Source organism: Malurus melanocephalus, unplaced genomic scaffold (genome assembly GCF_030028575.1).
Source record: "Malurus melanocephalus ecotype Western Australia unplaced genomic scaffold, MMel_1.1 scaffold_16, whole genome shotgun sequence".
Classification (NCBI taxonomy): Eukaryota; Metazoa; Chordata; class Aves; order Passeriformes; family Maluridae; genus Malurus; species Malurus melanocephalus.
In genome coordinates this window covers 645,762-670,417 of record NW_026623248.1, presented here as the reverse complement: position 1 = coordinate 670,417, position 24,656 = coordinate 645,762, and the positions used below count along the sequence as shown (strand labels likewise).

General features: G+C 47.7%; 1 protein-coding gene across 1 annotated transcript; it reads right to left on the bottom strand.

Annotated features, from left to right (window-relative positions):
• Positions 1–16,865: 16,865 nt before the first annotated feature.
• KCNA6 (potassium voltage-gated channel subfamily A member 6) lies at positions 16,866–21,425 on the bottom strand. The gene has a single exon (XM_057385553.1). It carries the CDS (start codon positions 21,423–21,425, stop codon positions 19,869–19,871), a length of 1,557 nt encoding a protein of 518 aa, XP_057241536.1. The 3' UTR covers positions 16,866–19,868.
• Positions 21,426–24,656: the final 3,231 nt, after the last annotated feature.

Below are 24,656 nucleotides of genomic sequence, written 5' to 3'. Positions count from 1 at the left end.
AAGTTAGTACAGATGTTCCACTGGGAAAGATTAAAGGATGAGAGTCTAAATATTCAATATTTGATATCTAAGATCTCCTTTTATCCACTGTGTATATTAGTAATAAAAAAAAAAAAGCTTAGACATTGTAAAATATACTCTCTTACAGCTTGTTTCTGGTATGCAGGGATAAGTTCCTTTACAGTTTGTAAATTCATTTAATAAAGCTCCTTGGCAGCAATTGTGACTCCTTTTGAACTGGAAGTGCTGCATGTTTAAGGTATGAAATGTTACCTCTCTGTCCACAGCAAGGGTTGTGCAAAAGAAATGATCCCAGTAAATAAAAATATCATGAAATACATAAACAAATTTTTGAGTTTAGCATGACAAATTTCCTTGAATTACCTGTAAATCGAAAAGCCCAAATCTAAATTCTTTTGGACAACCTTTCATCAGCTGTTCTGACCCTAAACAAAGCAGCTGTGGGGATCAAACACTGCAGCYTTAAGCAGATCTCAGCAAACAGCTYAGAACATAATACTGAGCTSTTTTATTCAGTTCTATCACAAACAGTCATTCAACACTGCAAATATTGGGGAAAACCCAACCAATGTGGTTGGGCACCAGCAGRACAGCATGCTCACATTTTAAACCTGTCAACCAGGCCAGGGTTTAGCCAGCACAGCAGAGAGGGACTGGCACGAAAACATCCTATATCCAAGTTTATGACAGTGATGGAAAGAACCATTAATATAATGATTACTGTCACTCAYACAAAGAAAGCAATAGGAAAGGTTTGGACTGGGCCAGAAGAGTGGCAGGTGGACCAAAGAAGATTTTTCTGTCTCTGTAAATGCAGAAGTAATAAAGCACTCAAAAGGAACCGACATGAAGGCAAATGTGAAATGCGAAATAAATAAAATACCAAAGTACTCCTCCCCTATAACTTACTCATTACTCAGTTATTGCTTACTTACTTTTAAATATTATTTCAATATAAAGTACAAAACTAAACCAAGAATTTCCCAAGTGGTGAATGACATTGGATGCTCGGCTTGAACTCTAAAGGGACTGAATTCCAGAAAGCTGAATGCAGATTTTGAACAGAAAACAAAACCTACTACACTGCTGTCATTTTTTACAAGATGGACCTCATATATGCGTAGAGGGATGCAAGGGTTTAATTTTGGGCTCCCATTTTTCTATCCTTTACTGCCCTTAATTTTGAGAGCCTGACAGTGATGCCTAARTTCATAATAATTAGCTCAACACTCCTCAGCAATGTTTTCTGAGAGCAGAGACATGAAAAATTAGACTGTGCTCTGGAATGGCACCTAAACTCTCCTGGGCAGTTTTTCAACCCCTTTGAGACATCTTCTACATTTATGAATTGAAAAGATGGAATAAAATTCATGTTTCAAACCAAACTGCTGCCTGCTGCCACCATACAAGGTCTGGAATCCCTCTGAATGGTGAGAGATGCAATCCCATTCACACTATGCGTGCAAGTAAGCAGATCTGCAGATACAAACCATTTCTAGCAAGTTAACTGAGAACAATTTCAGGCTCTGAGCATCCCTGGGTGTGSCAAAAATGTAGGGAAAGTTACTCCAAGTGGATGTAACTCCACTGAAGCGAACTTCACTAGCATTCATGAGGACAGACCCCTGTGGCAGCCAGGCTATTACACTGTGCAGAGATAAGGGAGAGGTGATTTAACAAACCAGATCCAATGCATTTATAGTGCCCATCTTAAAGCAGAGAAGCAGAAAAGAGCAGCGGGATTGTGGAGTGAGCAGCTGTTCCTGATGAGAGGATGAACTCATTCCAGTGTCCTGCTATAGYGAAGGACACAGATGCAATGGACACATCAAATCAGCTGCCATAACCAAGTGGAAAAACCCAGCATGSCCTCATGTGAGATTAGTTGTTTTATCTTGACTGAGTGAAGTAAAATATAAAAGGAAATTCCCAGCACTTCACCATCTTTCCTCAGATTGACCCCAGTTTAACCCCTCACAGAGCTGGCCATATGCAGCTCACACTTTTCTCCCTGAGAGCCATCTGGAACTCCCTTGAGGAATCCTGACTTTCCAGCACATGTTGGACAAAAAAACCCAGAAAATCTTGAATTTCTCTACAAATCTATAGCAAACTACAGTGCCATGCAGGCTGTCTTGAGCTTCAGGCCTGCCCAGCACATGCCAGCAGCCCAATCCTCACTACATACATGGCGTAAAGCCTTAGGCAAGAGGCCCAGCTCGGGGCATGCTGACCACCACTGCTGTCTCTCCCACCACCCCAGAAGAGGAAAAGCAGAAAGGGCAGTTGCCTCCTATTCTAAAGCAACTCAGAGGTGAGAGCAGTCAGCCAGGACATCAGACACCATTTTTCTGTGCTCTCCTCTATTGCAGCTGTGTCCCAAGAGAGTCCCAAAGCTCCAGGCATCAGCAGTTTGGCCACCAGAGTTGTCTGTCCTTGCACAGAGCCACYGTTTCAAGACCCACTGGGAGAATGACAACACAAGGCACATCCACCGGGCTGCTGGTGGCAAAACTCTCACCCAGGAAAGAAGAAAGGAGTGAAGAGCAGGAGGACTCATTCCATTCTCCAGTGAGGATTCTGGAGCCGTATTTCTTCTTCTGCATCATTAATCCCATGTCCCATAGAGCTCCAGCAGCAAGGAGAGCATCCTGCTGCRCCCCTAAACCAGCCTCCTCTGGGGCATGGTGGCTGGGGGACCCTCCCAGCAATGCTCACTACACAAAAGGAAGYTGCCCTCTCTCTCAAGTCTTCAGAGCCAGTCCACACTCAATTAAAAAAAAACAAAAAAAACCAAAAAACAAAACAGGTACAGGCTATTCAAGTAGAACTGCAGCAGCAAAGGAAATGGATTAACAAATGCTGAGGCAGACAATGCTGCTCATGCAAGCAGAGCCTTCGTGCCTGTGCTGATTTTGGCTGGGTAATTTTCTTTACTGTGGCTGTGCTTTGGGTTTGTGCTGAACACAGGGCTGATAACACAGAGATGGTTTTGGTTGTGCTGACACAGAGACAGCTGTTTTTCCTGCTGCCAGGCTGGCAAGGGGGATGGGGGTGCATGGGAACCTGGGAGGAGGCAGAGCCRGGACAGGTGATCCCAACTGACCAAAGGGACATTCCAGACCTGATGGCATCRTGATCAGTGCATAAAGTGGGGRGAAGAGAAGGAAAGGGAGGAATGTTCAGGGTGCTGGTGTTTGTCTTCCCATGTCACCTGTATGTGCGATGGGGCCCTGCTYTCCTGGAGATGGCTGAGCCCCTTCCCAACCATGGGAATTCATTCCTTGTTTTTCTTTGCTYGTGTGCACGGCTCTTCCTTTCCCTGTGAAACTGCTTTTATCCCAGCCCGGGAGGTTTCCAGCTGCTACCCTTCCCATTCTGGCCCTGATCTGCTGGTAGGGAGTGAGCAGGCGTGTCCCATGCAGGTGTCCCGTGTCTCATTCCTCCCTGGTCCACAGGATGGCACTGCGACACCCCACAAACTCCTCCCGGGCTCCAAGGGGCGCTTCCCGACAGCRAGAGTCAGTGTTCTGCCCAGGCTTCTTCCCACTGCAAATTTCCTTTGAATTTTCACCCTTTCCAGAAAATTCAGTCGAATTCTACGGATTCTCCCAAGCCGGTGCATGTCGCTGCCCAGAAAGATCACCTCTCCTTCTGTGGGCATTTTGCTGGAATAAACACCCGTGATCTTTCCACCTCAGGAAAGGGTTCTTTGGAAGCTACACATCAAGCTCCAGAAAAACTACTGCTTTTTGCTGCTGAGGAATTGTATTCAATAAACCCKGAGACTATTTAATAACAGAGAAGGGAACGGAGCTGGGGAAGGGTCTGGAGCACCAGGAGGGGCTGAGGGAGCTGGGGGGGCTCAGYCTGGAGAAAAGGAGGCTCAGGGGGGACCTTCTGGCTCTGCACAACTCCCTGACAGGAGGGGACAGCCAGGGGGGATCGGGSTCTGYTCCCAGAGAATAAGGKACAGGACAAGAGGAAATGGCCTTGAGCTGTGCCAGAGGAGGTTCAGGTTGTATATCAGGARGAATTTCATCATGGAAAGGGTGGCCAGGCATTGGAAGGGGCTGCCCAGAGAGATGGTGGAGTCCCCATTCCTGGAGGTGTTCAAGAAATGACTGCACGTGGCACTCAGTGCCAGGGTCYGGGTGACACGGTGGGATCCTTGATGACCTTGGGAGCGTCCCCAACGTGAATTACTCTGTGATTCTGTGACCAGCTATTGCTCACAACACACCTCAAAGTACTGTGCAAAACCAAATCCACTCTGCAATTGTGTTATTTACCACACCACTTGCATTTTATTTGAGATCACTGCAGTCTGGGGAGCCTACAGCTTTGCAGCACTGATGTCCACCAAGCCTTCTCATGCACAGACACACCTGGCACATAACCTCTGCCTCAGCTGATACAGCATCCACAGTTTGCCAATCCTTTCCCATTTATGGCTCAAAGATGCAGCCAAATCACAGACRTGAACATTTGGGCTGTGCATCAGATTTCAAAGCCTTCTTATCTACGACACAGGGCTTAGATTCTTCCCTTGACTCACAGAGCTTCCCTTCAAGGGAAGTATTCTGGGGGAACGGCAGAGTCAATGGCTTTAAATTAAAATTCAACAAGATATGCTTGTCCTTATTAAAATTTTTGGAAAGGACCACAAAGGTCAATATTTTCAGCTCAAAGTGGCTGAGAAGATGAAGCAACCAGAGTTTTACCGAACTTGAATCCAACCTTCCTTAGCAGCTTTAACCTCAGCTGCTAGCCCTCATTAAATCCTCAACTCTTTTCTATCCATTGCTGTTTCAGATGCTTTATTGAAATATCCCAAGGGAACCAGCACACAAAATCACACCAAAACAACCCCTGGACATATCTTCCCCATCTTCTTCCCCCACTTTTTACACTGGGATTGATGGCACAAGGTCTGGAATATCCCTCTGCAGCAAAGACAGCAGTTGTTAAGGACAAGAGCCTGCTGGGGACAGCAAAATAGCCATGGTCCTGCTGCCTGCTCTGCTTCCACCCCAGCCCCGGGAAGCCAGGATGGCAGCTGCTGATGAGAAACGTAGAAAAAGGGCTCAGGGACAAGGAAATTCCTGCCATGATTGTGGCAGTGGCAAAAGTTATCTCCACTCCTTAGCTCTACCCTCCCTCCCAAGGGTCTCCAGGGTTCCTCTGTGATCAAAACCAGCAAGCTCCTGTCTTCAGTGAGGAAGATTCAGTCACTGCCCAGGGCAGAAGTTCCTCCTCCTGTCCAGGTGGAACCCCCTGGGCATCAGTTCCTGCCCGTCCCTCTGGGGCCATTGCTGGGCCVCCCGGAGCAGAGCCTGGGCCCTGCTGGGAGCCCTCCCTGCACACAGGGACACACAGGGCTCAGGGCCCCTCTCAGCTGGGGCTCCTCTCGAGGCTGAACAGCCCCAGCTCCCTCAGCCTTTCCCTGGCACAGATGCTCCAGGCCCTGAATYATCTCCGCAGCCCCCGCTGGCCCCGCTCCAGGAGCTCCCTGTCCCTCCTGTCCYGAGGAGCCCAGGACTGGACACAGCTCTCCAGATGTGCCYCACAGGGCWGGGCAGAGGGGCAGGARCACTYCCTGASCTRCTTCTTGGAGCAAGAGGCAGAATTTTTAAATAAGCTTGCTATTGGTTCAATCCTGTTTCACTAAAATCATTAGAAAAAAATCCTTATAGCCATGGTGTTTAGGTATTTTTTAAAACGCCATCATCTACCAAACTTCTGAAAGTGGAAATTTATGGTATCTTCTAAGTACCTGGCTGATTAATTAAGTATTTATACTCCCAGTGTAGTCAGCTGAAGACCCAGTATTGAGATTTCCAGTTATTGACAGAAAGCATGGGAAGAGGTGAAAGGGCACAGGGAAATACTCAGAGAATCAAGAATGGCCAGGGTTGGAGGGGACCTTAAAGCTCATCCAGTTCCATCCCCCCTGCCATGGTCAGGGACACCTTCCACTATCCCAGGTTGTTCAGAGCCCCATCCAACCTGGCCATCAACACTTCCAGGGATGGGGCAGCCACAGCTTCTCTGGGCAACCTGTGCCAGGGMCTCACCACCCTCACAGGGGAAGAATTTCTTCCTAAAACAAACAATATTAACAGAAGCAATGTTACTGAAGCAAGTAAACAAGGTCAATATCTCGTTTAACTGGTTTCCAGATGTGAAAATAAAGATAACCTTTACAGAAGTTACCACCATGTGAAAACAGAAACAAACCAGAGAAGCTCCCTGAAGGTCTCAAAGTAAGCAGCTGCCTGAGCTGCAGATGTCGGTTCAATCCCCATCCCTGGCAGTGTSCAAGGCCAGGCTGGATGSGGCTCTGAGCATCCCAGTATAGTGGAAGGTGTCCCTGMCCATGGCAGGGGCACTGGAATGAAATCATCCTTAAGKTCCCTCCAAACCCAAACCATTCTGTGATTCCATGATTCTGATTTCCCAGGCCCACCTCACACCATCTGCTTGTGATTCCCTGCAGGAAAAAAAGCCATATGCATTATCTGAAGGCAAATGAGTGTACCAATGGACACTGTGAATGCTCCCACAGAACGTCATCACTGATAAACACCCAAGTACACACTGAGGAGAGAAAAATGATTTCTCTTCCAGAGTCAGATTAATTGAGGTACAGGAAAAATGAAATGTTAGATCCATACCAGATCCAGACCCAGAACGTGCCTGTGAGCATCAGTCTGTMCCCAGACTGGCACGATGCTGTGGCACATGTGACAGTCAGAACTCAAAGAACATTCAAATGGGAATTTTAGTTACACTTCAAAACACCGAATTTTCAAAAGGTCTAGCTTCCCGACTATATGGTAAATAGACAAAAAAAAAATCCCTAAATGATAAAAAAGGCTTCTAAAGCACCCTGGACCACACTGCCTAGTCGCCATCAGAAGAAAAATGTGCTGATGTATGAACACCAGCTGAGAATTTGGCTCCATTTGTCTGAAACCAAGTCTCTGCATCAGCAAGGCTGTTAAAACATTTCAGACATTGAGTCCACCATGATGCAAGAAAAGTGCTTTTCAAAGACATGGCAATAATCCCTCTCCAAAAACATRAGGCTTTTGTAAGACTCATGCATTGCTTGTAAGACTCCAGCACCTAAATGTGCTATAGGACAGGAAAAAATTTGCAAGAGGATTCATCTGGGCCTTTTTACATATGCTTGCTTCTGAATCACCAATATATGACTAAATATAAACCATGAAGAGCTCTAATTGCTATTCTACATAKCCTCATATCCCTCTGAAATACCATAAAGGAAGAAAAACCAGCAAAGCACTTAAGAGGATTAGTTCCTAACAATGCTAGTGAAAATCTGTATAAAACAACCTCAGTCTTGCCAGATTGAAAGTGCAGATTTGGCTGCTCAGTACCAGTCCTTCATGCTTGGGGAACCTACAGAAATCTCTGAAGGAGAKGGTGAACTCCTTCTACCCTCAGCATATTTTCTTCTGTAGTTTCAACACCTTGGTCCCTGAGAGTGACTCAGGGGGTAGAAGAGAAGAACTTGCTTAAATTCTCTGCTTCTGGACTAGCTGTGAAGGGTGATGTCAGYCTCTTATCTCCATGGAACATTCAACAAGCTCTCAATTTACCTTGCAGTTAAGTCAGCTCTGGGCTTTGTCATATTTTACATGCTTTTCATTATAAGGCAGCCTGCAAGGGAAGGGAGACTCACGAACGAGACGCCTGCTCCAAGGATTTTGTGTCTGAGCCTGGAGCACAGGGATCAGATCAGCATGGCCCAAGCCCAACACAGAGCCAGGTAACAGCAGAACTTGTCAGCATTTGGGTATTCCGTGAGTCCCATGAACAGAGACAAACATTTTCCTGTGGGTTTTTTTGACCCTCACTGCCCAGCTGTTTGTTACCACTGTTGGGACAATGGCACAACACCGTGTCCTGAGGGAGGAGAGGTCCCCAGCTGTGMCTGACATTATCCAGGTGTCAGGGAAGAGATGAAGAATAGTCAGAAAGATCTCTCTGTCTAAAAGGTTTAGGGAAAAGAAGGAACTAAATGGCCTTATACTGTCCCATCTTATTGCACTGAAATTAGTGGGACATCCAAAGGCCACGTAACAGCAGCGGGGGCTGTCCCCTCAACTCCAAGCCCAGTACTTAATTACCTTCCTTACTAAGTAGTCTCTTCAAAACTAACAAAAAAAAAACCACACAATCTTTTGATGCAATTACTAACAAGCAGAAATTCAGGGCCAGAAGTACCAGTGGGTGGCTTTTCTACACAGTTTTCATGATTGGGGATGGAGTTAGAGAGGAAAGCTGCATCAGCCTCCAGAATCCCTCCCAGCTGCAGCTGGCTTGATCAATATGTATTCAGGCATCTTCTATGGGGATGCTGATTAGTGGGTACTGTGCAAAGAACTCCCAACTCATCTCCTCTGAAATCCCCTTAACTAAGAGGTAGTGGCACTCCACAGATCAGCACACTGATCTCTCTTTAAAAACCAAACACTTTGSTTTTTAAAGAGACAGGAAAAAAGTAATAAGGGGAGAGCTACAGCACACTGCAGATAGCACCTTTTCCTTCTTATTCTTAATTCACCCAGAATATTTTAGTAACAACATTTTTTTAGGTGTTTTTTCAATTTTTTTTAAAGCATAATCTCAGAGTACAAAGATCCTAAAAGCTAACCAGGAACAGGAGGAGCTCAGAATTCAGAATGACATCCTCTAACAAGTCAGACTGCACTGGAAAACAAACCTGGTCTCATCAAAAAAACCTTCTCACCTGGGCAGGTGTTGCAGCTGCAAAAAAGAGCAAGCAGCTTAGCCCAGCCCCAGCCAAAGCACTGGAACATCCCTYCTGTCACTGGTAACACCTGCTGCAGTATCCACAAGATTTGGCCTATCATTCCATCTCTTTTGGAGCACTTGAGTGTCACCTAACTGAATTCAAGAAAGTATTGGAGCTGACACTGGAACCACACTTATAATAAACAGGAACAAGTAATGCCTGCCCCTACATTGCTTTAAAAAAAAGGTTAATTAAAAATAAACTCTCCTAAATCAAGGACAATCTCTTCCCTTCCAAGAAGAAAAAAMCAACCAACCAAAAAAACGCCCAAAACAAAAAGCCAAACCCCAAAACCACCCCAAAACCATGTTATATCTTTTATTCCAGGTCAAAGTAAAAAAAAAAGGCAAAATTTTCTATTTTTACACATATGTTCTTAAAAAGAAGTAAAAGGCAAAAAAATTTCAGAATATTAAGAGAGAGATCATRCACATTACAAAATTTTCCTAACATGCTTTTTGCAAAGAGTATCAAAATGTACTCATGTCACTGATTTTGAGGAAGGGAGGACTTTTGATGGAAATATGTCCTRTAGAAATGTTTGCAGTCCACTGCTGAAAACTATAGTAGGCAATCAAWTACCAGACTAATGCAATAGTGAATACTCTCCAAAACGTTTCTGAAAGTCACAGTGTCATTTCCAAGGACAGACTACAAAGATCAATTGCTTTGTCATAAGCATGAAAGCCCATAGTCTACAGTTCTGAAAGGAATGTGCCAGACAGTGCTATTTCTGACCCACTAAAATATGAGAATAACTCAGAGCTGGAGCTCTAGACAATGCTAAAGGGTCCCTTCCAACTCGGGCTATTCCACRGCTCTGTGAGTGAACTGAGATTAGAAATAAATGCACCACTGAGTTCATGGCTCCAATCAAACTCCTTGGCTCACTCTGTATTTCTTATAACTCCTTTATAATGTGGCCTGCTGCCATAATTCAAATTATGCCAAGTGCTTGGGACAGGCTCTTAAGACAGTTTAGGGACTACTGGATTTGTGTGCATCATCCTGCTAATGTCACTGACAGAGCACAAGGGGTGCACACATTCACARGCTTTCATGATGTGCATGGATATTCATAACATTTCCTCTGCCTGGCTTTTCTTTTTTATCTCATTGAATCACAGCATCATAGAACAGCCTGAGCTGGAAAGGACCCACAAGGATCCCAACCCCTCGCCCTGCACAGACACCCCAACAGTCCCACCCTGTGCATCCCTGAGAGCGTTGTCCAAACACTCCTGGAGCTCTTGGCAGCCTTGGGACTGTGCCCATTCCCTGGGGAGCCTGTTCAGTGCCTGAGCAACTTCTGGGGGAAGAACCTTTTCCTGATATCCACCCTAATCCTCCCCTGACACAGCTCCAGCCATTCCCTGGGTCCTGTCCCTGGTCACARAGAGCAGAGATCAGTGCCTGCCCCTCCTCTTCCCCTCATGAGGAAGCTGCAGAACTGCTGGGAGCTCTGACCTCAGTCTCCTCTCCTCCAGCTGAACAGAACAAGTGCCCTCAGCCACTCCTGTGTGGCTTCAGCTCCAGGTCCTTAATCAGCTTTCTCCTCACAAGAGAAAAGCTAAAGAGCAGAACTGGTGAGCCAAAACAAACATAGAAATTACAAGACAATGATTTCCTCACTGGGGTGAATGAGGAGCATCAACAAGCTAGAAAGCTCAAAGTCTAACACAGATCCTTCCTGGCTCTTCCATGACACACAGCTGACTGAAGGGGTGAAGTTCCCACCTTGGTCAATGTTTTTTCTACCTCCTGAGCTTAAGGGGATATTCACCTCCACAAGGTGAAATGCTTTGAAAGAGGGAAGAGAGGAAACGTGAAGCTTTGTTCTCTCTACATCAGAATAGTGCCTGCAATTGGAAATTATTCTGCTCATCTCTTCAGGCCAGAGCAGCCATGGRGTCCAACTGCTCTGACCTCCTATCSAACAATGCTGCTCCCCACAACCCCCTGACAGGAGGGTGTGGCCAGGTGGGGGTCAGCCTCTTCTGCAAKGGAAAAAGTGATAGGACAAGAGGAAAGTTGCACCAAGGAAGRTTCAGGTTGGATATGWGGAAAACTTTCTTTACTGAAAGAGTGGTTAAGCATTGGAAGAAACTGCTCAGGGAAGTGATGAAGTCACCAGCCCAGGAAGTGTTCAAACAATGAGTGGATACAGCACTTCATGACATGATTTACTCGGCACTAGGATATTCCAGTGAAGGTTGGACCTGATGATCTTGGAGGTATTTTCCAACCTTAATGATTCTATGAGCAKCAGCTGCTGAAGATGATGCACTGCTGCTTATTTCTGCATACAAATCACAGAATCATAKATTGGTTTGGGTTGGAAAGGACCTTAAAGATCACCYCATTCCAATGCTCCTGCCAGAGGGGCAGGAACACMTTCCACCAGRGCAGGTTGCTCAAATCAGACAATCTAACTGAGCTGCAGCAAGCTGGTTCAAGGATTTTCTCAACATCAGGTGCAGTGCAATGTTCAGTGATTCCTCACTCATGGCAGTGAGGAATGACCAGACTCCAGGAAGGAGGAAGGTCATAGAGCTGCAGAGCTCTGGATAGTGACAAGATTGGACAAGGTGAGCAGAGGTTTCAGRTTGAGGGGAAGAGCAGAGAACAGTYTGGTGGGTTTTTAAAAGGATGTGAATTTCCTCTCTGCCTCCAGACTAACTTCCAGAGGGATATGGTATCCCCTGCACCATTCTACCCCACTCCTAGGAGTCCTTTCTCTCCCACCAGTTCCACAGGAAAAAAMCACCTCCCAAGACTCACAGGTCCTCCCCTAGCTCTCCCTCCTATCCACAAACTCCAACTATTTTATAGTAAATCACCAGGATTTGTTGTTTTATAGGTAAATGTGTGCAGTCTGGCAAATGAGCTGGAGAAACAAGAAATGTGGGCAGATCTTACAATTTCTCATATTTTTCTTCTTTTTTGGTTACTTTGCCCCCAGTATTTTCCTTACTACAGGTCTTGTCAATCTTTTGCTGGCCTAGAAAAGTCAGGCTCTTCCAGCTTCCACTTCCAAAGCAGTTTTCATCCACCTGATCATTCTTGCTGTTCTTCTGTGCATCCTTCCTGACCAAATTTAGGTCACCAACAATGCACACAGCATTCCTGATGAGGCCTCACAGAATTAACATTTCCCAGGTGGTGCTGAACATGCTTGTTCTGACATTTTCAAAGACCTGCACCTTAATTTTTAAGGCTGCTTGACTATGGTGGTTCAGTGACACTGGCACTGGCTGAATGAAGGACAGGGAGCTGCTGGAGCCAGTCCAGAGCAGGGACACCGAGGGGATCAGAGGGATGGAGCAGCTCTGCTGGAAGGAAAGGCCGAGAGAGTTGGGATTGTTCACCTGGAGAAGAGAAGGCTTTGGGGTGACCTCACTGTGGCCTTGCAGTGCCTGAAGGGAGCCCACAGGAAAGATGGAGAGAGACTCTTGACAAGGGCCTGGAGTGACAGGACAAGGGGGAATGGCTTCACACTGACAGAGAGCAGGGTTAGATTGGATATGAGGAAGAAATTGTTCCCTGTGAGTGTGGTGAGGCCCTGGCATAGGTTTCCCAGAGGAGCTGTGGCTGCCCCATCCCTGGAGATATTCAAGACCAGGCTGCATGAGGCTCTGAGCAATCAAGGTGTCCCTGTCYATGACAAGGGGCTGAAACARGATGGTCTTCAAGSTCCCTTYCAACCCTGGCCATTCTAYRGTTCTGTGATTCTAGAACTATTCCTTCTGTTCACCCTCATCTATCCCATCTTCTGTGGGACTTTTCCTAATGGCATACCAGTGCTTTTACATGAACCTTTCTGTTCAGTTTCAGAGAAGACATGACTGAGGTCAGAAGAGTTAGAGCAGGAAAGCCCCATTTTTTCAGACCTAATACTCCCTGAAATTGGAGATTCTGGAACCAGCAGATGTAGAGGCAACCTACCAGGACTGCAATGACTTTCACACAGCCCTAACAGCAAAAAAATGTGGAAGGTGCAGAGCTTGCCTCCAGATCTACCTCTGCCACCCCTCTGCTGTTCTATTACTTTAGACTTGAAACTACATTTCTTCAGCTTGAAAAGCTCTGTCTCCTTGGAAAACACATCCAAGCAAGAGGAATGTAAGATGGAGAGTGGTCAGGAATCCAGAGGCAGCAAGTGCTCCATCCAGCACGAGGAATTTGGTGACCATGCATGACCCAGGCCAGCCTGGCTCCTGCTCCAGCCAGGCATGTGAGGGGGGTGTCAGGGACACAAAAATGCTGAGCACAGCACAGCAGACAGGCACCCTCCCTCACCTTATGGTGTGGCASTGGCACACCTTCCCCAGAGCTCCGGAGCAGACAGGCAAACAAAGAGACTGTGATCCAATTCTGCTTTTGCCGGGGATAAATTTGGAGTCACTTCACTGACGTCAGCGGAGTTATTCCAGAATTGCACCAGTGTAAAAGAGGGCAGCATCTGCTTTCTGAAAATGGATGCCATCAAGCTAATTGAAAACAACAGATGCATCAAGGAGCAGCAAGAAGGGATGGTAATGTTCCAGTTTTCTTGTAAAATGTTATTTCATTTTCCTCTAGAGAATGTATGAGAATAAACCAATATGTACTCTAAAAGCTAAACCTTTTGTTGGTGTAAAATTGTACACAACCTTTTAGGTGAATGGACCAATGTGYACCTACAAAACTTAAAGAGATTCAACCCAGATATCTGCACTTAYAGCCCTCTTCTTCAGGCCTGATACTTCTCACACTTATTGAAATCCAGAGTCATATCACCCACAGTCCTAARGAAACATTTATCTAACCTTGGGTAGAGAGCAGAATTGAGGCCCCTCATTTCTTTAAACAATGGCTACATTTGGTAATTAAATTGAAATTTGTGATTTATGCCACTTTTTGAGCGTCTTCTAAAATTTTATACCACTGAATAAATATCTTTATATTCATTAAGTGAAAATGAAGCCTAAGAAGGACTGAATTTTCAATGGTATTTTGTGTGAAGACAAAAGTTTCCCCTAATTCTTACCTCTAATGAACAACCAACACAGCTTCAGTATTTATGGTGACCATAGAAATCAATGAGCACTTTCCCACTGCAAATCCTTTCTTCCCTTTCACTAAGAAGAAATTTTTCATGGGAAATTTCAATTACTGCTTCAGCCCCTCTTATTAATTGACACTGCAGACAATCTGGGTATTTCCAGTGGTAAGGGTTCATCAGTGAATGCTGCAGGACTGTAAAACCCACAGCTATGAGTTTTCCAGAGTGTAAAGCCATGATGTTTGAACTCTTTGTGCTATGATGTTTGAACTCTTTGTGCCAGACAGATTCCCTGGAGCAAGAGGAAAACCCACCCAAACAGGGGAAAGCATATGGAATGAACACGTACAAACAGCATATGCTACACTGTTAATTAGCACAGTCCCTGTCTGCTTTCCCAACACCATTTTTTTTGGGATTTATCTCCCTGGGTAGAGWCTTGTGTTACTTAGGACCCCACCCTGAACAAGAAGAGCTCCTTGGAACTGGGAGGCAATTTCCTCAGCCACTATCTTTGGTGGCAGCTAAGGACACGCTGCATCCCCTGGTTCCTTTCATCAGAGGATTAAGTCTCTTTTCATCCTGCCAACACCTGCTCCCCTCCCTGTGCCTAAAGCAGGTGACTGCAGCTCAGGCATTCTCCTGTGAACCTGCTGATAACATGGCTCCAAATGTCTTCAGAAGGGGATCTGTCTCGAATGCAAGCTTCAAAGAGCAACGACGAAGAGCTCAGGGCTGTGCTTTTGGACACAGCAGCACAAACAGAGCTCTCCTGTGCTCACAGAACTGCCATGGAGGGCAGTGTATCTTCTTCASCCTTAAAATTCCCCATAAATCTATCCACATCTTTCTACCACTGAGAAATAAATACATAAAATGCTGCTGCTCTTACTTCTGTCAATATAAAGTTAAAGTTAAGCTTAGCTCTGCCGAGTTTGGGAGGACTTACTTAGGCTTGAGTCAGATGAAAACKTTTGGGAAAGCTGTGGTTGACTCCTGCTGTAATCTGCAGATCTTTCCCTGATGGAAACAGGACCTCAAGAAAAGAACAAACAAAAAGAAGCAGTTTAACAAACAGTACATCTGATTTGATGCAGAAGACTGAAGTTGGAGCCCAATATAATCCAAGGTAGTTGTACTGAGTTTTGCCAGCTTGAATCAGCAGATGGTGAGGATCTGGCTCATACTATGCTTCTGTAGCTTATAGTTATCTTTCTTTCTTCACCTAGAACCAGATTCTCCCTTTAGGCYACAAATCTTAATTAGGAAATACTTCCTCATTAATTTGAAGAAACTCTTAGTTGTTAATTTCCCAGAATAAAACGAAATCTTACCTATTTCTGCTGTAGCAGCAGATGCTGGAGCTGTTTGTTCCTTTGCTTTTAGGGCTGATGCTGTTCTTTCCATCACTGTATGGAGGACACTTCAGTCCTTACCCTGTCTCTTGCTGCCTTGAATTATCTTTAAGCTCACTCTTCTTTATCTCCATAAGGACCTCTGAATGAGAGGGCCCAGGACAGAGCACCCACTCCAGTCACCTTCACCCCCTCGGCTGCTGCAGGGTTTTTTTATCCATGAAAACTGGATCAAAAGGCCTAAACAGAAAATTACTCAGGAACCCCAAGTTCCAAAGTAGGAGTAGAATAGGAATTTCATCTTGGAGGTAAATGCAGGAATCCATCAGTAAAATACCACAAAACAGGTCTTCATGCCTTTCACGCTTCCAGTCATTCATGTGGGAAAAAATATTAGTATCCTCAGTAAAATTCATCATTCCCTTCCTTYCTTCCCCACCTCCAAGGAGATGATTTCTGCTCTGTCCCACTTTGGTGCAAAACATCCTGTGGGAAAATTATCTAGGAAAACCAACTGTCACAAAGCAGCAGGGGATCAGGAAGGAGCAATAGTTTCTTCCACTGCAAAAGTATTTCCTAGCAAGATTGCTGCAAGAGGAATGTCTGTTTTTTTTAAACGCGATGTTAAGCTTGTATTCCTTATCAYCAGGCACCCAGATGACTACAGTCACGGGTCATTTGCCCCTCAGCTCCCTGAGTGTTCAGATTGTCCTTCACACGCTCTCCAGCTCTCATGTGCAAGGATGGACAAATCAAATCTCTTCCCATCTCCASGTTGCTTTCAAAGGCTGGAAACTGTCCACCTGAAGCTGGACAGGACAGCTGTACATGAGATAAGGTGATGGGATCAGCTTCAGAAAGCATCTTTAAAGATAAGGTGCTGATATCTGTACTCAAAATATCCAATGAGTGCTTTTGCTTGTAGCCACAGTCACAGCACAGAGAGAAACAGTCCGGGAGGTTGTTATGGAAACCACTCCCTGGAGGTGCCTACTTGGCTTCACAGGGATGTGCTCTACCTTCAGAACAAAACAGCTTCAGAAGGGAACGGAGAGATTTGCATTTTGAACATCCAGGGGGGAGTGTTAAGGGCTGAGAACTTGTGGTAAGGTTTCTGAAAGCATCTCTGTGATTTGGTGGCACGAGACCTCTGTAAAGTCAATGGCATAGGTGCCACTATGTCCTTTCAGTCCTGGGAAAAAAAAAATCTGAAGGATTCTTAAAAGAATGTCAGATTCCACAAGTTCTATAACATCTAGCATTACTGATGACTCTGGGACTTCCCTGCTTTTCAGGAGGTGCTTAGAGAAGGATTTACATGCCCCAAATCAGTCCCAAGGTTACACTTTCCACACTTCTGTTGRCTCTCTGTATTTTTCTTAGAGCCAATCCACAAAACCCAGGGAACAAACACCACTCCTGCTTTACACAATTTCACGTGCGCTTTCTTTTTAGAATTGAAAAATGTGGCTCACAAAAACTGCACAGAGCTRCCTCGGTCACCACAGAATTCCTTCGTACTTTGGGTATGATCTGCGAGCAGGAGACTCCAAAACCCACTAGGAACTCACTGCTGGATCTCACCTGGAAACTCACTGCTGGATTTCACGTGGAAACTCACTGCTGGATTTCACTTGAGGGCAGAACACCCCTTTCCAAGAGGATCTGTGTAAAACATGCTGGGACTGGGCTACCAGTGACTTGCCTCACATCTTTTCTTGCTGGAGTCTCCATGCCCATCTGTCGTGCTGGTCAGGAGAACAACCTGTTCTGGGCAGGGGGGGCTCCTGCCTGGCAGGGCCAACAGGGCCAGGCCCAGGGGGAGAAACGAGCACAGGAATTTTCTGACGTAGGCTCAGCATGTCTCATGACTCCTCCTGAACTTGTGTTCAACCTGAGTTTTTTATATCTTACTTTGGGGAAACTTTTATCAGCTGATAGACTCAGGCATAAAATATCCCCAAACATGGGCATTCTGCTGGGAGAGGGCAGCAGCCTCGAAACACCCCTYTTAAATAGCAGCTTCTTCTGCTAGTTTCTAGCAACATAAAAAGGGAAGGGAAGTCCCTCTCTTTGCCTCACAGTAAAGGTTTCATTAAAACGACCCCAAAACACAATTGAACACCACCAAAACTAAGATACACTAAGAAATGGATAAACTCAGTAACCTGGACAGCTCTAACACAAAATCAACAGAGGTTCCACCAGGCCCCTCAGTCACACTTATTCTCCAGGATAATTTACCCACCAGCTGATTACACATGTCAAGGGATGYAGAATGGCTCCCAAGGCTCAGACCTTCACAAACCTTTATCTCAGTCCCATGAAGCAGAGAGAAAGTAGGCATTATTGAGGCAAACCCCTCTGAGCTATGAGCCCTCACCACACCAAACTTGTGTCTCCCAGACTGAGACAAGTGGCATTTTCCTACTGATTTCAGGGAGAGAGAAGAGAGGTTTTAATATAATGGTTGTGTGCTGACCCTGGGGAGATCCCTGCACACTAAAAACATTTGAGAAGGCAACAGGAMTCGGGAGAAATGAAGCAGCTAGGATTTGCACAAACAACTTCTACCATATGAGCAGGCCCAGGATGAAGCGAGACCACAATAAAAGCATTCTAGGCATGGAGCCATRTCTCAAGACAACTGAAAGCAGGGGAGGGAAGATGCAAACAGATCCCATCTCACAACCAGTTCCATAGCCAGTTCAGACTATATCAAAGTTATAAGGATGGGGCTCTGAGCAACCTGGTCTGGTGCAATAAGGGAAGAGATGATCTTTAAAATGTCCTTTCCAACCCAGACCATTCTATGATTCTGTGATATGCCTTTAGCATTCTTAGTCTTATGGCAGAAAAGCACAATATATACATGAAATCTATTCTCTGTATTTTTGCACCTTGGCATTATGTCTGGTTTATGTATTACATGTGTCCCATGCAATATGTAGTACATTCTAATATGCATTTTGTACAGTATGATGCAAGGCATTAATGGCTGCCTTTGCTTTTATACACATGCAGATGTGTGAATGCAGAATAAACACCTAGAATTAAAATAAAGAAGACTTTTCCTTGCAGGAAAATTTGCCAGTAGAATCTGAAAGCATCCATTTCCCTTTCTCACCTGCTGGCAGCACAAGAAACATTTTTAAAGTTAGGTGTAAGGCAGAGCTGACTGAAACAAATGAAATGATCTGGGAAGCAAAACATGCATTTGAAGATAGAAATCTCTGGTCCCTTAGCAAACCCGGCACTGCAGGCCAAGCTATGCATATTTTGCATGGCTAGCACAAAYTGCTCCCATAAAACCAAGTGTAAAAACACTGCTGTCCCTTCYATCCATGAAATCCCAGGAAATGGCTCGACCAGTACCAGAGCAAAAGCATCTCTTCAAGGCTTGCTGTTTCTCCCCTCATTCAGAGAGTCTGGAGGATGCYGCTGGCATTGTGCAGATAGCTCAGGGAAGCTTGTACCTGTGCCAACCTCAGTCTCAAATGCTGACATGCTCACCCTGGGGCATTTTCTGCCTGTGACTTGCTAAACCAGCGCGATCTTCGCACAGCACAGGTGCGGAGCTGTCTGTGGTCAGGATTTCCCTGCCATGTCAACAAAAGCCCAACATGCAAGCTTCCCTCAGCTACACAAACGCTCGATTAAAAAAAGCAGCGGAGTCAACAGCTCTCACGTGCCCGGATACAGAGCTGGGTATCTGAAGCACAAAGCACATCTCATTAAATGCTATTGTGTGAAGATGAACTCTGCAGATAACAAATGAATTCACTCAAGCRCGCCTTGCATCGGAAGGCACTTACCACTATGAAGATTAAGTTGGTGCTATAAAAGCCAATTAACACCAGGGCACAGGCATAAATAAGGCTGAGATAAACGAAAAATAAAGAGAATCTTCACCAAGCCTGTTGATTGCTTTAAGCCTGTTTTTGATACACGATGTATGGTTACAAGTAGCAAAAAGCTTTTAGATTTATGCACCTTTTTTTTTTTTTTAAACACAAACCAGGAGGATCTTTAGCATGCCAAGGGTTGCAAAGAAGGCAGACATCTGCTTGCTGGCTCTCCCCTACAGCTGCAGAGCTCCCTGTGGTCCTGGCTGCAGCGTTTCCATTATTCAAAGGCAATGGCATGGCAGGCGTGACTGATCCCACAGCCAAGGGCACTGCGCTGGCACAGGGACTGAGGGCACGGCTCGAGCCAGATGTTTAYAGCCCCTTTAACTGTTTACTCTGCTGAATCCTTCAGCTGAAGTACTGGCAAGGGCTTCTCTGCTAGTGGAGTAACAAGGTTTGGTTTCRGAGCAAATGTTGGATTAAAGCAGTCATCAAAAGCAGAGAAGGAAATGCACAARGGAGTGGGGATGACAGCTAGCACTCCACGGAATAAAGCAACAACATTTCTGGCTGCACACAGTAATGAGAAACAGCAAATCAGGACAGAAGAGCCCATTATCACAATCATTCTGTTTACGGTATCACAATTCACAGTCTGGCGTGTAAATGCTGAATAGATCCAGCTGCTTGTAGGAAGACAACCGTAACAGCAGCTTGCATCTCCGTGTCTGGACCCAGGACAACAAAACCCATCACACCTCTGTCAGCATTTTCTTCTCTTTATATCCCTGGTTATTGGGAGGAATGAAGTTGGAATATTTCATGGACTCCAGGTCTTCTGCTTCCAGGAATTCAGATTTGCTGAGAGACTGATTACTGTCCCCCTTCTTGGGCTCAGAGAAGGGTGACTGTTGCTGGCCACAGGTGACATGGGTGTACTGGCACTGCTCTTCATGATCAGTCTCTCGGTGGTAGAAGTAGTTGAAGTTGGACACGATGACAGGGACAGGCAGGGCAATGGTGAGCACACCAGCGATGGCACACAAGGAGCCCACGATCTTGCCACCAATGGTCATGGGATACATGTCCCCATAGCCCACGGTGGTCATGGACACMACYGCCCACCAGAAAGCATCGGGGATGCTGGTGAACAGGGAGTCAGGGTCATCAGTCTCTGCAAAGTAGACAGCRCTGGAGAAGAGGATCACCCCGATGAAGAGRAAGAAGATGAGGAGRCCCAGCTCCCTCATGCTGGCCTGGAGAGTCTTCCCTAAGATCTGCAGCCCCTTCGAGTGCCTGGAGAGCTTGAAGATCCTGAAGACTCTGACCAGRCGGATGACTCTGAGGATGGCCAGGGACATGGCTTGCTGCTGGCCCCCATTGTTGCTGCTGCTCCCGGGCTGTTGTTTCTGCTGCTGCTGCTGGGCCAGCTCGGTGCCCAGGGTGATGAAGTARGGGATGATGGCCACGATRTCAATGATGTTCATGATGTTGCGGGAGAACTCGGGCTTGCTGGGRCAGGCGAAGAAGCGCACGAGGAGCTCGAAAGAGAACCAGATGATACACAGGGTCTCGATGAGGAAGAAGGGGTCTGTGAAGAACGGGCCGGAGCCGGCGGCAGGGCGCAGGGGCGGGGGGGTCCCGCTCGGCGGCGGCAGCGGCGGCAGCAGCAGCGCCTCGTCTCCGAGCGGCACAGCCTCCCCGAAGGCGGGCTGGGGGCYCTTGGGCTCCTGGCGGAACTCAGGCAGGGTCTCCAGGCAGAAGATGACAATAGAGATGAGAATGACCAGCACTGAGACGATGGCGATGGCCCGGGCCGGCCCGGAGCTCTCGGGGTACTCAAAGAGCAGCCAGACCTGGCGCTGGAAGTGGTGCTGGGGCAGGGGCTTCTCCTCCTCTTGGATGAAGCCCTCGTCCTCCCGGAAAGTCTCGATGGCCTCCTGGCCCAGCTGGTAGAAGCGGATCTCCTCCAGGAAGATGTCGAGGGGCACATGGACCGGCCGGCGCAGCCGCCCCCCGGACTGGTAATAGTAGAGGATGGCGTCGAAGCTGGGCCGGTTGCGGTCGAAGAAGTACTCRTTGCGGAGCGGGTCGAAGTAGCGCACCCGGCGACTGGGGTCGCCCAGCAGCGTGTCGGGGAAGATGGAGAGGGTCCGCAGCTGCGTCTCGAAGCGCAGCCCCGAGATGTTGATCACCAGCCGCTCGCTGCTGCAGCAGCTGCCGCCGCTCCGCTCCTCGCCCGGCGCCTCCGCCTCCGCCTCGCCGCCCGCCCGCGGGGCCGCCAGCGCCAGCGGCTCCTCCGCCCGCATCTCGCCCGCTCTGCCCGGCGCTGCCCTTCCTTGCCTGCCCTTCGCCGCCCCTCCGCCTCGCCCCGCTCGCCTTCAGCGCCCGCCACCCGCCGCCATCCGCCTGTTGCGCCTCGCTGCGGCCGCGCTCGCCCGGCGGCTCCGCGGGGCTCCCGGCGCGGCTCCTCCTCCGGCCGCGGGGATGGGGGCACCGCGCTGCCGCCGCCGCGCACACACACAGACACGGACAGACACACAGAGACACGGACAGACACGCACAGACACACAGAGACACGGAGAGACACACAGAGACACGCACACACACGCAGAGACGCGGGAGAGAGAGGAGGAGAGGGAGCTGTACGAGCACACACGCACGGTGTTACACACGGGGAGAGGGGCACCGCACGGATACAGAGCGACAGAGACACGCRCACCGCGCCAGCGCCGACACGCTCAGCTACAGACGGATGCGCGCACCCGCGGACGGGAATGCTCGCCCCACCTCTCCCCCCGCCGCGGAGAACGCAGCAGTCCCAGCCGAGGGGCGCCGGCTTTTGCGGGGAGACCCCCGAGGGGAAAGCCGCTTCCGGGCTCAGCTCTCCGGCCAGGAGCTTCGCAAGAGCTGCTCCCAAGAGCGGCACGGCCGCCGCCCTTCTTTCCCCCACCTGTCCCCCATGGAAACCTGCCCTCGTCCCTTCTGCCAAACCCCTGCCAGGGGCTGGCCRGCACCGCGGGCTCCGGGCAGGGCTCGGAGCTCAGCCGTGGGACCGGGCTGACCTCGGCKCTGTTCCCGTCCCCGCCGCAGGCTGGAGTTGACCTTGAGCCATTCGCTCCATGCCTGTGGCTCGCGGACCTCCATTTATAAATGTCATTGCTGTGATGCAAGCGCGACGGTGGCATCGGACCATCCACAGATGGAGACAACCTGTCACGGTAAACAGTGCTACTGGGAAAACACACAGGTAAATGCAGTTTCTCTCYTCGTTTGGGGCAGATCGAGTTTGCCTCTTTTCCCACATACCGAACMCGTGAGATTGCTCATTTTTTTTGTCTACCACCACAGTCAGCACTGAGTCTCCCCAGAATCAGAACCTGCATTTCACAAGCAATCAGGCTACCAGCTCTTCTGGCTTTAGAAACCTGTGGCTTGCTCTGTCTCTGTCACRCTCGGCTTCTGAAAGCGGAGAGAAACTCACAACACTACTTTCTCCTGAAACACCCCGAAAATGGGGCTAACAGGTGACTGTTTCCATCCCTTCCCAGGACAAAAGCCTGTCTTTCCCTTGAAAGYCCTTTGTTGGTGCTAAATGTTATGAACTAGGCTTTTATCATCGCAGCATCTGATGCCTTTGCTGGCTGCAAGCCATGTGCTTAGCCTACACCATCTCTTAGCAGCACGGATCTAGAGGAAAGCATTTCCCTCTTTACCCCTCCGCCCAGTCCCTCCTAACTAGCTGGCAATTCCTGGGTTCAGGCTCTGGACATTTTGACCAACTGACTAGCTGCCTTTTTTGGCTCTGTTCTCAGGAAGGAGGTGAATATGATTTAAAGTCACTTWATGCCTTTTCGTTTCTCACACATTAGCATTAAAGACGGCTGTTGCAAAAGAAAGATTTTTTTTTTCATTTATAGGGAGATGACTGTCACACAAGGAAGCATATTTTTGTTTCATATTATACATAACTGGGGTATGGCAGCCAGATGAAAAAGACTTTGCTGGAGAATATACCTATTCCTTTAAAAAAGAACAAAAAAAAAAAGGATCGATGTTTGCCTTTATAACAGTAAAATGCTTCTTGCTGAAATTTCTTTTTCAATTATTACAATGAATTATTCATTCCTGGGATTATTTGAATCATAATTACGATTTTTTCATTTGCAGGGTTAACTACTGAGAAGTCCTTTCAAAACTGCTTTTGGGAGGGATGGGAAAGCTCCTGAGGTTTCTAAGAGGACACACAGGGCATGTCTACATGAGGGAGCTCATGCTGTGCTGGGTTTGAACGAGCAAGCTCCAGCACGGTTTGCAGGACCATTTTCCAGCCCACACAGACATTCCACGCTGCCACAGCTCTGGGCTTCCCGTTACCTGGGCAGTGCTCCAGACAGCAGAGATATTCCCTGCATCCCACCCCTTCCCACTCAGCTGCCTCCTGCCACAGCCCAGCTCCAAGCAGGCACTTGGGCTGCTCTGTGCCACCTGTGCTTGCTCCTGAGAACCCTTCAGAAGCCACTGACCTTCTTCAGTCTGCTCACAGTGAAGCTCAGTCTCTTTATTAAATACAGAAAGAAGCCTTCATGACGTGCCACTCAACTCTTTAGCACGCAGCCTGTTCCCAAGCCGCTCTGCACCACCGTGCCTGTGCAGCCACACCCCACACTGCTATATTAAGAGGCAATGCCAGCTGCCACAATTCAGCCTCCATGCAGGTCCTTCTGGGCCAGCAGCTCCCAATGGCACCAGTTTGCAGAGATGGAGGTGAGGAACACCTGGAAGTGTACATGGGAGGGACAAGAGGTGAACCCCAGAGCAGCATTCCCAAAAGCCACACTGCTGCACCATGACATTCCCTGGAGAGAGATTTGGGGGTGGCTCTGAAGCCAGSACCATGAGGCCAGTGCCACCTGAGGGTGCCACTAAGCTTCTGTGATCACATCTCCAAGCTCCAAGGTGTGGCACCTCACTGTGGTTCAAGAGTTTACGACAACCACATCCTTCCCCTGCCTGTATCAGTCACCACTGCCGAGGTGCACAAAAACCCCTCCATTGATACATACATGGTGAAAATTGCTCTGGCTAGCACAGGACACCCAGTTCTGGKTCTCATTGTACTCCAAAAGCTGGAGGACCATTGCTCTCCCAAGCCTGGTCCATACAGGCACTCTCATCTGCAGCAGAGCTCCATTCTCTTGGATGCCTTATGCACCCCCAAACATAGCTCAGCATTTTGGGGGCATCAAYCAAAGGGATTTCCTTTAGCTCCCTTTTGCAGGATTGGATGTGATCAGCATGGCAGCTGCCAAAAGTTACGTCTGTGTAGCATTTTCTCAGGAAAGCCAAGTCCAGGGACCCCCAACTGCAGAACTAAGATATCCCAAGTGGGAATCTAGGTTTGAGTCTAGGGTGTGTAAAACTTCTTGGCCAATTCCTTGCTTTCCTGCATTTCCCAGTTAACCCATCTTCTCCTGAACTTTCCAGTTCTCTCCTCCATGACTCCTGTTCYACCCCTGTCTTCTGCTTCCCACATCCAG